We start from the raw sequence: 14432 nt of genomic DNA, 5'->3' as shown, positions 1-14432 counted from the left end.
ATGGGCAGTGATCTCGTGAGCACTCACTAGTAGGCTGCTCCTTTCCAAATGGGCTGGGCTTCTGATGTTGGAGGCTGAGAGAGTTACCTTGGCCAGAGCTTCATTTCCTACCTGGCTGACAGCTTGGGCAATTTCTCTGTACACCCTTTGCAATGCCCCCAGGCATAGAGAACCTGGGCTATTCCAGAGACACTTGGCTGCCTTTGGGCTCAGAGGCACCCTAGGCTTGTGGGTAACTGATCTCCTTCTGGTTTCCAGCCGTGAGGTGCACGCTTCCAGTCAGTACCTCTGCCTTGGTGGTTAAATGTCATGATCGGGAGCAGACTTGTTGAGTCCTGGATCTGCCACTTCTTGGTTGGGTGACTTTGGGCACGTTACCTTTCCGAACCTCAGTTGCCCTATCTGTAAGATGGCAGTAGGAACACCTACCTCCAGGGATGTTGTAAGAATGGACAATAATGTCAGTGAAGCACCCACTCTGTGCTGACACGTGACAGACCCCCAGTGGACATGCTCGGGAGCTCCCTGAACTCTCCCCTCCAGGAAGGCAACAGCCAAAGCCTCCTGTGTTAAGAGGAAGCAACAACCCCACCGTGACACCCAGAAGACCCTGCCTGCATGGCACCCACAGACTGGCAACCCACCTTCTGGGCATAGGAGAGCTGGTTGTAGGTTGCCATGGTTGCAGCTTCCTGAGCACAGGCCTCTCTGGCTTTGTCAAAGGTCAGCTTGTACTGGCCGAGCGGGGAGCGTAGATGGAACACTCCGACGGTGGTATCTAGAAGCGGGAGGAGAGGAATTGTTCAGCCCCACACCTCGGCTGGCAGTTCTCCCAGCAGAGATTCTCAAAGTGGAATGCTGGCCACATCCCAGGGTTTCTTGGGATGCCACTTTCCTTTGAGATGTCATTTAAAATACTTATTTCTTTTCTAACTATGCAAGTAGCACCTGTTCAAGGTGGAAATGTGGGCCAGACAGAAAAGAAATAAAAATCACCCACCTTCCTGCTCTCTGGAAATAATCATTACTCCATGGCTGACATTTTGATGTACTTCCGTCCAGAATTTTTATGTTTGTAACTTTTAATTTTGATGTAATTTCACCCTTTCAGTCTTTTTTCTATTCATTTGAGGGTCATATATGTCACAAATACGGCAGTATGCTGCATGTATAGTTTTTAGAAGTCTTTCTTACAACATTCTTTCTGAGGATTCTTTCCCAATATTATACATTTTCTCTGACAACATGATTTTACCTTGATACTTTTAGTTGAACACTTTTTGTGAACTTCACAGCCATGAAAAAAAAATACGTTAAAATGAATTTCTGCCAAGGCACCCATGATTGCCATTATACCTTTAAAAAAGTTTTCTAGCCATTTTCCCCTTAGATAATAGAAAATATTCATAACTTTAAAATATATGATATCTCTTTTAAACCAATTAATGCAGAGATCAGAAATAGATCAAGAACCAAGTCACATTTTTATATTGTCAAGTTTATTATCAGATGCCACTAAGAGGGTACATTCTACCCTCCAAAAGAGCTAAGATTAAGGTTTTCTTTATTCTTTTTGGCTGCTCTGCCTGTGGGATCTTTGTTCCCTGACTAGGGATCAAACCTATGCCCCTGCAGGGGAAGTGTGGAGTCCAAACCAGTGAAAGTGAAATCACTTAGTTATGTCTGATTTTTTGTCACCCCATGGAATTCTTCAGGCCAGAATACTGGAGTGGGTAGCTTTTCCCTTCTCCTGGGGATCTTCCCAACCCAGGGACTGAACCCAGGTCTCCCGCACTGCAGGCAGATTCTTTACTATCTGAGCCACAAGGGAAGCCCAAGAATACTGGAGTGGGTAGCCTATCCTTTCTCCAGGAGATCTTCCCAACCCAGGAATTGAACCGGGGTCTCCTACATTGACAGCAGATTCTTTACCAACAGGAAATGCACAAGATTTTCTTCTGTGACCATAGCCAATAGTATATTCATTCCACAGGCCATATAATATTGTCAGCCAGATCTGGAACATAAACACTCACCAACAGAACAGCTTGGGGAGGAATGGATAGGTGTTTAGCCTCGTATCCTCGCCATGACAACACAATTCTTAATTGTATCTTTGAGAGGATATAACAGTATATTCGATCATCATTTACTAATTTGTTATTTCTCATTTTTTGTGATGTTAGGTAATACTGGGGTGGTGTGAAGTGAAAGTGTTAGTTGCTCAGTAGTGTCTGACTTCTTGTGACCCCATGGACTGTAGCATGCCAGGCTCCTCTATCCACGGAATTCTCCTGGCAAGAATACTGAAGTGGGTTGTCATTCCCTTCTCCAGGGGATCTTCCTGACCCAGGGTTCAAATCCAGGTCTCCTGCACTGCAGGCAGATACTTTACTGTCTGAGCCACCAGGTTAACTTTATTCAATTCTTAGATTATTCCTATAGGATATGTCCCTTGAAATGGTGCTATGTGTCTTGGCATGAATTATTGCATTGCTTTCTGTACACATTGCCAAACTGGTTGCCTCAAGGCTATGCTGGTTTGCCCTCCTCTGAACTACGTGAGACTAGGCATGTCCCCCTGAGTGTGGGATGACTCTGCGACCTGCCCACCAGGATGGCTGGGCCATTATCCCAATGCCGTCTTGTCTTGCTAAGGGTAACCACTCACCTACAACAGAAGGTGGATCCAAATGTGACTCTTGGTCACTTAGTATCACTACCATAATTTTCTTGGTGTTCATAATAAAGTAGAAGGGTGAAGCCCCCGGGAGAAGATGGGTGATGCTCTAGGCAATGAATAGATTCTGTGAGCTGTGGGAACAGGCAGGACTGGCTAAATGAACTGTGTTCTAAAGAAAAAACCCAAGTATCTCTTAATTCTACATTCCTCCTGGCAAATGACTCGTGAATCAACGTCTCTTATTCCAGCTGATCATTCTTGACCCCATCCTACATAGCAACTGCCTACAGAATCTCTGCTTTGAAGTCCTACCATCACCTTGTGATAGAACTTGGAAGATCCACAATCACCTTGAACATAGAATGTCCCCAACCAAGCTTTCCAAGTTCTTGGGTCCCCTTCTCCCAGATTGCTTTAATACCACCATCGAATTGGCCTCTTGAGACGGAAACCTTACATTCTGGTGGATCCTTCCCTTTTCTTCACTCTCCATGTCTACAGAGTGCCCTTCTCTCCCTGGTATCATTCCTCTTCCCAGTAGAGACCCTGTTACCTTGGGGTTATAGGCTTGATAATACACCATACCTCCTCATTGCCTTATCCTTTCCAGCTACCCTTGATAATTCTCTGCTGTCCACGAGTCCTCTCAGCAGAAATGCCTTGCCAGCTCCTCTCTGCTTAATCAGCTCAAGCATCTTTTAAGCCTCCACTGTAGCCCCCAGGGAGCTGTTTCCTGCCGAGGACTGCTTATATCATTACACTGAGGGTTAGAATTTCAATACACGAATTTGTGAGGAACACAAACATTTAGTCCATAATATGTATTAAGTCCTAAGACACCTCCAACTCATTTGGGGGATGAAATAGAGGGTATATAAGCAGCAGAAATACATAGGATATATGACAATATATGACACTGTCTCTTTTTTAAAGGAGGTTCCCAATGTAGTTGAGGCCTTTTTAAGATTAATAAAACTGGGGAAAGAAAAGTAGTAAGACAGATGACAGCAATTTGTCTCATGTAAGCAAGCAGCTTTTGGCAGGCAGAGCTCTCTGCAGGAGGTCCCCTTATCTTGTCATTAACCTTAAACCCAACATCCCCATGTTCTACCCACCTCCAACCCTAGTCCAGCTTTCAAATCTTTTGATCACATAATACCTTGCCTAATGTGTTGGTTTCTTCTGTAGATTGAAGAAGTAGAAATGAAGAATAAGTAATTAACAGATGACCAGATCTCTTCCCTAGCTTCCCCTTCAGTCATTTCATGAACCGACTGTGTGCACAAGAGAGCATCTAAAGAAAAATCATAAGAAGTCGACCTGCACACAGTGGGGCATAGTGACAACTCTGTCCGCCCTCATTGCAATGATTAACTGAGATTACATCCCTGTTTCCCTTTAAAAGCTTTCATGGCCGAGCAGAATCTTTGGAAGTTGGTTTGGGGAAGGGGACACTGAGTCCACCACCTCCCCAGATTGCTGGTGCCTTTCCTTTCTACCTGCGTTTGTGAATATTGATTTTTTAAGTGGTGAGCAGTGAGACCTGATTTGCTAACAATGATGTCAGAAGGTGGGGCCTTGGGGAGATTATTAGGTAAGGAGGTTGGAACCACAATGAGTGGGCAGAGCCCTTATAAAAGGGACCCCAGAGAGCTCCCTGTTCCTTCTGCTTGTGCAGACACTAGAAGTCAGTAGTCTGCAACCTGGAAGACAGTCCTCAGCAGAACCCCACCACGCAGGCACCCTGATCTCAGGTTTCCAGCCTCCAGAGCTGAGAAATAAATTTCTGTTGTTTATATGCCACCTGGGCTTTATTGCAGCAGCCCAAACAGACCAAGCCAGTGCATAGCAGGTGTTAAGTCAACAGTTATTATTCAGATGTCAGAAAGCTGCGCCACTAACATTACCATGTCTAGAAAACAAACAGCAAATCCTGATTGGCCAAAATGCACGGTGCTCTAAATCGCTTTCTGGACCACTGCGGTCACTCCTTGCCCCAGGCTCAGAACCCCACTAGTGGGGTCAAGATGCCCCACCACCCACATCTCTGCAGTGCTACCTGGCTTTTTATTGTGTGTTATGATTCTTAGCGTGATTCTACCTGTGGGTTTATGATAAGCCAATCAAATCATTCATGGAAGTGAATGCATATATGCTGATTGATGTGCTATTATTAAAACAACTTCTAAGAAACTGCTGCTCTGCTTGTGGCAGGCACTATCTCTTTGTTATTTAATATCTTAAACTATGCTCCTCAGATTCAATTCCAATCCACAGTGGCAAGGGTTGCTAAGCAACCAGGGAAGAGTGAGTATAGTAGCTGACCTGCAAGCTCCCTCCTGGTTCTAACACTCACAGTCCAGTTCTGAGCATACTCTGATGAAAGGGATCAGGAGACAGGGAGTGTCTCTGGAATGCAGAAGCCCACTACTTCCTGGGCAATGCATGGGCTGTTTGGTCCCAGTTTAAGACTTTTCCCTTTTGCTCCTACAGAGCTTCTTTCCCCAACCCTGAAGATCACGCGCTTTGGGTCAAGATCACTCTGACCTTGAAAGTGGAGGTCAGCACAGTCGGCATTGGCATGGCACTGCCCGTTGTCCTGCAGGCAGCGGTCGAGGGGTAGCTGCTCTGGCTCACAGTCCAGCCCGTCTCCCACGTAATGACTTTTACATTCACATTTGTGCTTGCCCTAGGGGGAGAGCAGGAAAGATGAAAAAGCCTCTTCTCTGGGCCCCCAGGATCCCACGTGCTCCATGGCTACCATCCAGCATAGGAGATGCTCAGAAGGGTGAGCAACATGCCTCTCCTGTCCAGTGAGAGTTGAGTTACTGCTCTGTCTTGCTTTCATCCAGACTCAGGATGGAGTGTCCTCCTTTACATCTCAGCTCAGTCGTCACTTCCTCAGAGAGACCCTCCCTGTCTCCTGATCCCTTTTATCACACTGGCCTGATTTCAGAACTGAGCATGCCTCTTCCTTCTATCATGTATAAACTTTTGATCACTACATCCCTGACAGCTACAACAGCACATAGTAGGTACTTGATGACCATTTGTCGAGCCAATGAATGAGCTCCTTTAGTCCCCATGAACGATCCTGTGAGGTCTGCATTATTATAAGGCTCGTAATTTGTGGCTAAGGAAACTGAGGCTCAGAGAGGTTAAGCAGCCAGCCCCAGACTGCACAGCAAATCAGGCCAGGAGCCAAGACTCAGAGGCTGCCTGACTGTTGAGTTCACATTTGTAGCCGTAATGGACATTATCTCCCACCATCTTCCCTTCCCATCAGAGAAAGGAGCAACAGGGCACTGACTGCCTAAAAAGGTGTAAGTGAGTGCACTTTTCCTGCCACTTCTTACTAACTTTTTTGGTTTGTATTTTGAATAATTTTAGATTTATAGAAAAGATGCAGAGAGTCCCCTTATATTCTCCACCCAGTCTTTCCTAATGTTAACATTTTACCTAACCAGAGTTCATTGTCAAAATTAAAAAACTAGTGTTGATGTGTTACTATTAACTAAACAATAGACTTTAAGTGGACCTAACCAGTTTTTCCAGTAAGGTCCTTTTCCTGCATCGGGTTCCACTTTGTATTTAGCTTGTTGACTTATCAAGAAATAGAGAAATAGACTTGGGTGGTAAGAAGGCTTAGAAAGAGGCCAGTGGTGACCTGAGTGGAGAAACCAGGCTGGGGGAGGCACAGGTGGTACCCCACCCCCCATTTCCCCTGGGACAGAGACTCACCGGGCCGGTCATCTTGCAGGTGGCATGCTCGTGACACCTGCCATTGAGGCCGTCTGCACAGGGGTCAATCGCCGTGCAGCTGTGGCCATCCCCCTGGTAGCCTTTCTGACAGCTGCAGGAGACCTTCGTGCCCTTCTGGGAGCACTTGGCAACCTTTGCACACCCGCCGTTGTTCTGTTTGCAGAAATCCACAACTGCAAGAGCAGAGGAAGGTAGACTCCGTGTAACAAGGGCTTCAGATCAGGGTGTGGGTCACCCCAGGACCAGGCACACCGGGCAAGGAAATGGGACCCAACACGTCAGTGCCTCCTCTCCTGGTGCCTGGTGGCCTCTGTGCTACCTCTGCCAACGCTAGTGTCCTGCGGCTAACACCCTAATACTGCGGTCCCCAAACTTTTTGGCACCAGGGACTGGTTCCATGGAAGACAATCTTCCCAGGGGCCAGGGGTTGGTTTCAGGGTGATTCAAGCTCATTACATTTATTATGCACCTTATTTCTGTTATTATTACATCAGTTCCACCTTAGATCATCAGGTGTTAAGATTCTGGAGGTTGGGGACCCCGCCCTAATAGACTAGGCCTGGGGATATCTGTCCACCTCTGCCCTTTTTAATCACAAACTTCTAGGCTCCACTTTGATAGTAGTTTTCTAATGAGTTTGGGTTTTTAATGTTAGGACATAGTTGGGTGTGTGTGTGTGGGTGTGTGGGTGTGTGTGCGCACGCGCATGTGTGTGTGTGTAGGGCTAAGGCACTACTGAGCACCTGTGACACAGACACTGTTACCCCCATTCTACAGATGAAGAAACTGAAACTCAGAGCTTAACTGACCATCAAAGGCAAACTAGCTACAACGTGGAGGGGTTGGTTTTAAACCCAGGGTGGTTTGATTCCAAAGCCCACATTTCCCCCACTCTTCTGTGTTGCCTCTTAACCTTTGTTTTCACAATTCCCCAAATTTCAACTGACTAATAGATTAGCTCCAGGCCCAGGAGTAGCTGGAAAGCCCTCTGATTTCTCTCCTCTGCCTTTCTGGCTGAGAGCATGAACATGAAGACAGAAGGCCCAAGGCTGGCAGAGCAGACAGACAGAACCTGGGTCTTTGCTGCCACTGAGGATGCTGAGCCAATTCTGGACTGCCTTGTGGCAGATTATAAAGTAGCGGGAATAGCAAGATCTCAGTTCTGTAAAGAAAGTATCTGTCCCTATATGAACAGGGACATTCATGTTTTCATGAGCGTTTATGAAAACAGAAGGTACATGTGTCTGAGACTGCTAGTTTTCCCCTAATATCTCCTGTCTGCTTTTTCTATCTGAGATTTATAGCTTAGCTCATGGTTGACCAACTGAAGACTCCATTTCTCAGGTTCCTTTGTCCCAGGTGTGACAGAGAATGAGGTTCTAGACAATGTGATGGGGCAGACAGGAGTTTAGCAACTTCTGTGTGTGCTAAGTTGCTTCAGTCGTGTCTGACTCTTTGTGACACCATGGACTATAGCCCACCTGGCTGCCCTGTCCATGAGACTCTCCAGGCAAGAATCCTGGAGTGGGTTACCATTTCCTCCTCCAGGGGATCTTCCTGACCCAGGGACTGAACCGTGTCTTCTGCATCGGCAGGTGGGTTCTTTACCACTAGCGCCATGCCATGTGGGAAGCCCTAGGTATGTCCTTAAAGGGAATGAGGTTTGCTTCCCCCCCACCCCGACTTTCTTTCCTTCTGCTTCGTGGGATGTGCTTTTGGTCAAGGCCATCCCAGGCCAGGTGAGTGAACGATGGCAGAGCAACAAGACAGAAGGAGTCTGGGCCCCAGACTTTCACAGAGAAGCCCTATGTTAGCTCTGGGTACCTCCATCCAAAGTACTAAACAAGATAAAAATAAATACCTAAATATCTGCCTTGTTTATGCCATTGTTTATTTGGATCTCTGTGTGGCTGAACCTATATCCTAATTACTAGAGACAGAGACATATCTGTGTTCAAAGTGATTCTCACTGAGTGGTAAGAGTAAGTGTAGGTTTCACTGTTGTTTTAAAATTGCTGTTTACACGTGTTCCCCATCCTGAACCCTTCTCCCTCTTCCCTCCCCGTACTATCCCTCTGGGTTGTCTCAGTGCACCAGCCCCAAGCATCCAGTATCATGCATCGTGTACACCCGTGGCGGATTCATGTTGATGTATGGCAAAGCCAATACAATACTGTAAAGTAATTAACCTCCAATTAAAATAAATACATTTATATTTAAAAATTGCTGTTTAGTTGCTAAGTTGTATCTGAGGGAAGCACTGTCTTAAGCTACTATAGAATATTTTCTCAATTTTTTGACATACAACTGGATTATTTGTAAAGTTACAAAAACACCGTAAAACAAAGTGCATTGCAGTTTGCAAAGCAAGTTCAAAGTCACGGCCTGGGAAGTGGGCAGGTTAGGCATGAGCAAAGCCATCACAGAGAGGGTGGGTATTGCTGAAGCGGTCCAAGCAGGAAGCAGAAGGGCTGGGACGGAGCCCAGGTCCCCGGACTGAGTTCCATGCGGCCGTGCACCCCGCTGCTGTTCCACCCACGCACAGACGGGACTTACCTGTGCACGTTATTCCGTCTCCTTCATAGTTCAGGTCACATTCGCATGTATTGTTGGTCTTACAGGTAGCGTGAGCAGAACAAGGAGGCATGCACACGGGAGGCAAAGCTGCAAAGAAAGAAGTCATAATTCATCTCCCACTGTGATGTGAGGTGTTGGGATCCAGCTAAGGCATCTTCTGAGATGCCATCTGGTTGCCCCCTTATAGCTGCAAGATGGGTGGTAACGGGGTGATTTACTAAGGTCCCTCCCAGCCTGGGATTCTGAGATTCCAGAATTATTCTTTTGTATTAAGACTTTATTTCTGCCATGTTATCCAGATCAAAATGCAAAGATGTTAACCTTAGGGGCAACCAGTGAAAACTTTATACCTCAAAGTCTGCCATCAAGGATGAATTTTGCAGACTAGCTCTTTGGCCCTGAGAGCATGGGGTTCCAGAAGAGATGGTTAAAAATTGGAGCAGAAATTCCAGGGTCTTCTTTGATGTTGTCTCCAACTCTTTGTGATGTCATGGACTGCAGCACGCCAGGCTTCCGTGTCCTTCACTATCTCCTGGAGTTTCCTTAAACACATATCTATTGAGTGGGTGATGCTATTCAACCATCTCATCCTCTGTCACCGCCTTTTCCTCCTGCCTTCAGTATTTCCCAGCATCAGTGTCTTTTCCAGTGAATCAGCTCTTCACATCAGGTGGCCAAAGTATTAGAGCTTCAGCTCCAGCATCAGTCCTTCCAAAGAATATTCAGGATTGATTTCCTTTAAGACTGACTGGTTTGGTCTCCTTGCAGTCCAAGGGGCTCTCAAGAGTCTTCTCCAACACCACAGTTCAAAAACATCAATTCTTCGGCCTTCAGCCTTCTTTATGGTCCAACTCTCACATCCACACATGACTACTGGAAAAACCACAGCTCTGACAATACAGACCTTTGTTGGCAAAGTAATGTCTCTGCTTTTTAACATGCTAAGTTGCTCATAGCTTTTCTTCCAAGGAGCAAGTGTCTTTTAATTTTATGGCTGCAGTTGCCATCTGCAGTGATTTTGGAGCCCAAGAAAATAAAGTCTCTCACTGTTTCCATTGTTTCCCCATCTCTTTGCCATGAAGTGATGGGACTGGATGCCATGATCTTCATCTTTTGAATGTTGAGTTTTAAGCCAACTTTTTTACTTTCCTCTTTCACCTCCATTAAGAGGCTCTTTAGTTCTTCTTTGCTTTCTGCCATAAGGGTGTGTCATCTGCGTATCTGAGGTTATTGATATTTCTCCTGGCAATCTTGATTCCCTCTTGCGCTTGATTCAGCCCAGCATTTTGCCTGATGCACTATGCATAGAAGTTAAATAAGCAGGGTGACACTATACAGCCTTGATTTACTCCTTTCCCGATTTGGAACCAGTCCAATATTCCATGTCGAATTCTAACTGTGGCTTCCTGACCTGCATACAGATTTCTCAGGAGGCAGGTAAGGTGGTCTGGTATTCCCATCTCTTTAAGAAGTTTCCAGTTTGTTGTGATCCACACAGTCAAAGGCATTAGTGTAGTTAATGAAGCACAAGTAGATATTTTTCTGGAATTCTTTTATTTTTCTATGCTCCAATGGATGTTGGCAATTCTAACTCTGGTTCCTCTGCCTTTTCTAAATCCAGCTTGAACATCTGGAATTTCAAGAGCCTTCTTAGGGTACCACTAATCTGGGGCTTTGGTGATTGAAAGGGGCTGCAGTATCCAGAGGCAGCATGAAGCCATGGGATGGTTAGGAGAGAAAGAGAGGCAGGAAAGCGGAGGAAGAAGTGGGAGGAGGATGGGGAGAAGCAGGGAGGGAAGGAGGGGGAGGGACTGAAGCTATGAGGACTGCCAGGATTCTGGCACTTTGGGTTGCTATTACTCATAAGAAGAGCTTGGTCATGCCCTTCTGCCCCCCAGGGACGATGAAGTGACAACTTGCTCATCAACCTTCACACCTGAGACCTTTTGACTGAAACACAGGGCTCAGGGTGCAAGGGAGAACTCAGAAAACTGACAGCTCAGTAAGGATTGAGGTCATGACAAAGATGGCAGTAACTGACGATGATACTGGCAGCTACTGTTCCTGAGTGCCCACATGCACTGGTGCTCCAAACCCATGACCCTGCCCTCACAACAATCCTTCCCTACAAGCCGTGCAAGAAGCTCTCTGTTTACGGACGAGTATATCAAGATTCCGAGAGGGTGGCTTTGCTGAGGCCATTTGTCTAGCACGTAGCAGAGTTCAGGGTCAGATCCTGGCCTCCACGGAATACTGTATTTTCCATGAAACCCTCCAACTCTGTGTCCACACACAACCAGACCTGGGCAGTGATCCTGAGGACCACTCCTGCCCAACAGTCCTTTGCTTGAGGTGGGTCCTTCTATGACTGACAGGACTGCAGGTTGATTTCCTGGGTTTGAGTTCAATCTTTTCATCTAGTTTCCTCTGGGTCCCCAGACCTCCTGACCCCGGGGCCGCATAGCCATCTTTCCTCGTGGATAACTGAACCCCTGCTCAGCTGTTTTTTTCAGATGTCGCTCAGACCCCCACCTTCAGTCGGCTGCTCTTGGCAAGGTCTGCTGCAGCGAGGGGCTGCTGGCGGCCGACCACCCTCACAACAGACCTGTCTGGGAGTCACAGAAGCGGCCCGTCCACCCCGTCTCGCAGAGGCACTCCCCGGAGCCTGTGATCCCGTCATCGCACTGTCCATGGTCCGAGCAGCCGCAAGCTGTAGAGCAAGTTGGAGTGTGGTCAGTTAGCAGGGATCCGGGATTGAAGTCCAATCTGCCAGCTCACTGGCCATGTGCTGGCTGTGTGCTCAGTGTGGGAGGCCCCATGCTTATCCACAGTCACTCATTCAAACTTACAAAAAATAAACATACTCAGTGGCTACCATGAGGCACAGGCTACCAGGCAATGAGGTTACAGCGGAAAACATAAGACACAAGGTCCCTATTCTCAGGGAGCTTACAGTCTAGGGGTAATGGGCTATTGAACATGTAATGATAAATATGTTGAGTGTTGTAAATTACAGAAGTAGAGGGTGTCATGAGGTATGAAATAGAACAGAAAGGGAAGGGAACCTTATCTGGGCCTCCTAACAGAAGTCAGTTTAAAAGTCAAAGCTTCAAGAAACATTCCTTCTGCTTCTGACCACCTCCAGCACCAACACCTTAGCCCAAGGCACCGCCATCTCCCACCTGGATTGGGGCAGTAGCGTCCCCAAAGCTGGCCCTTCTTTTACTCTCTGCACAGGGCAGCTGGGGTGGCCCTTTCTGTTTAGGACACCCCTACCCTCCACAATCCTTCACTGGCTGCCACTGCAGTTAGATGAGATGCTGAAGATCTGTCTCTGGCCAAGCAGCCCCCATTATCATCTGGCCCCTGGCCACCTTCTGAGCCCATCTCTGCGTTCTCTCTCTCTTCTTTGCCCACTCTGCTCAGCTACCTCGGCCGCTTGGCTGGGCCTTGCATGCTGAAACTTGTCCTTCCCCAGGGCCTTTGCACGTGCCTCTCTTCCCAGAAAGTCATCCCTTCAGTCTGCACTGTCCCACAGAGCAGCCAGTCATCCGTGGCTATTTAAATACAACCTAATTAAAGTTGGCAAAAATCAGCCCCTCAGTCACAGATTCTGTGTGCTTGATATCCACACATGGCTAGTGGCTTCCCCATGGCAGAGTTAGGCGGCATTTCCAGCATCACGGAAATCCGACTGGACAGAGCTATTATTGATAGCCCCACACCTGGCCCCCTCATCTCTGCTAGGTCTCTACTCAAATATTTCGTGAGATGTTTTCTGGAGGAGTATTTCCTTTCTTTCTCGATCCCCTTCACCTGCTTCTTTCTCTTTGCACCTTTATGTCTACTTTTGTCTCTTCCCTTTGAGTGCAACTCCTTGAAAGCTGAGATGCTATCCCCTTCTCATACCCTGTACCCCTACAATTTAGGACTATTCCTGGCTTTAGGCTCTTTGTGCCTCAGCTTCTCCATCTTTTAAGGAGAGATAATAATAGCTCCCACTTTGAAGGCTTGTTGTGAGGATGAGATGCTACAACATACCTGCCTGGCACACGGCAGGCACTCCATACATGTGAGCTACTGATACTAGTAAAGACTCAGCATATACATGGTAGTCGAATGACTGAATGAGCATTGGCTGGCTACAGCTTGCCTGGGTGGCTGCTGGGGATGTGACTTTCAATTTTATGGATGAGGCTCTTTCAGTGGATGGAAATTGGGGAAATATCCAAGGAGGAAAAAATAGCAGGCAAATGGGAGGCTGGGAAAAAGAGGACGGATGCTTCTAGGTCAGGTGGATGGCATGCATCAGGGAAGGATGCACGCCCGGCTGATGACAGGTGAAAACTCAGTGGAGGGGATGCCACGTACGCTGACAGTCAGGCCCGAATCTCCCCGGCCAGCACAGCTCACATGCTGTCCCGTTGAAGCCGCTGTTGCATTTACACTGTCTGCTGGGCGAGTACTGATCCAGGCAGACACCCCGGTTATTACACGGGGTATCTGGGCCTCCAGGGCAGGCTGGAAGAGATGAAACAGCAGTGACTGAACAGTCTCCCCAGGCCCAGAGCAGCTCAGTGCCTTTGTAAATGTGCTGCTAACCTGACCTCAGCTGTGGGTTCTGTCCTCCAGTAGTCTAGGAGGTCCGCTGTCCTGGGGACACATCCATATAGTGTCACTGGATGTTTACGGTAATCCACTGGCTGAGAGTTTAAATGTATCTGATAGGACTGGAAGGGTGATGTATTGAACTGTGTGCTGTATTTGGCGGTCAGGAGACCTGGATTTGGCAAAGAAACCGCCTGCCAATGCAGGAGACATCAGAGACGTGGATTTGATCCCTGGGTCAGGATGATCCCCTGGAGAAGGAAATGGCAACGCATCCGAGTATTCTTGCCTGGAGAATCTCCAGGATGGGAGCCTGGTGTGCTACACAGTCCATGGGGTTGCAAAGAGTCGGACACATTCGAAGTGACTGAGCACACACGGGGACTTGGGCTTGCTGGTCTGGGCTGAATAATGAACTTGCTCTGAGCGTCAGTTCTCTTAACTCTAGAGGCTGGGGATGATGCCCACTTGCCCTATTCCATGTTGTGACTATGAGGATCAAATGAGATACTGTAACTGGCAGCATTTGAAAATATAAAGCACTGAACAAACATATGGGATGGCACCGACTTTGGTGAATGGTCTATGCTTTAGTGATGGAGAAGGGAGTGAAGGTTGAATAATTGTGTAGACTCTCAGCCCAGAATTTTCTCAACTGGATCATGATAAATAAGTATGGTGGTGATTTAGTTGCTAAGTTGAGTCCAACTCTTTGCAACCCCATGGACTGTAGCCTGTTTATGGGATATCCCAGGCAAGAACACTGGAGTGGATTGCCATCTTCCCCCAGGGATCTTCCCCC

The 14432-nt window shown here is 47.3% G+C and overlaps 1 protein-coding gene across 1 annotated transcript in view; it reads right to left on the bottom strand.

Moving 5' to 3' along the window:
• The window catches only part of STAB2 (stabilin 2), a 176736-nt gene that overhangs the window by 14582 nt on the left and 147722 nt on the right, over window positions 1–14432 (bottom strand). Inside the window, exons 56-61 of the mRNA XM_013964034.2 lie at window positions 13394–13543; window positions 11628–11732; window positions 9002–9109; window positions 6425–6618; window positions 5231–5372; window positions 645–778 (exon numbers count right to left, since the gene is read on the bottom strand). Of these exons, the coding sequence (XP_013819488.2) occupies window positions 645–778; window positions 5231–5372; window positions 6425–6618; window positions 9002–9109; window positions 11628–11732; window positions 13394–13543 (833 nt within the window). The remainder of the gene's footprint in view (window positions 1–644; window positions 779–5230; window positions 5373–6424; window positions 6619–9001; window positions 9110–11627; window positions 11733–13393; window positions 13544–14432) is intronic.

The sequence above is a fragment of the Capra hircus genome, chromosome 5 (genome assembly GCF_001704415.2).
Source record: "Capra hircus breed San Clemente chromosome 5, ASM170441v1, whole genome shotgun sequence".
NCBI classification, from domain to species: Eukaryota; Metazoa; Chordata; class Mammalia; order Artiodactyla; family Bovidae; genus Capra; species Capra hircus.
The sequence above is the reverse complement of the archived record's forward strand: the minus strand, read 5'-3'. Positions and strand labels throughout refer to the sequence as shown.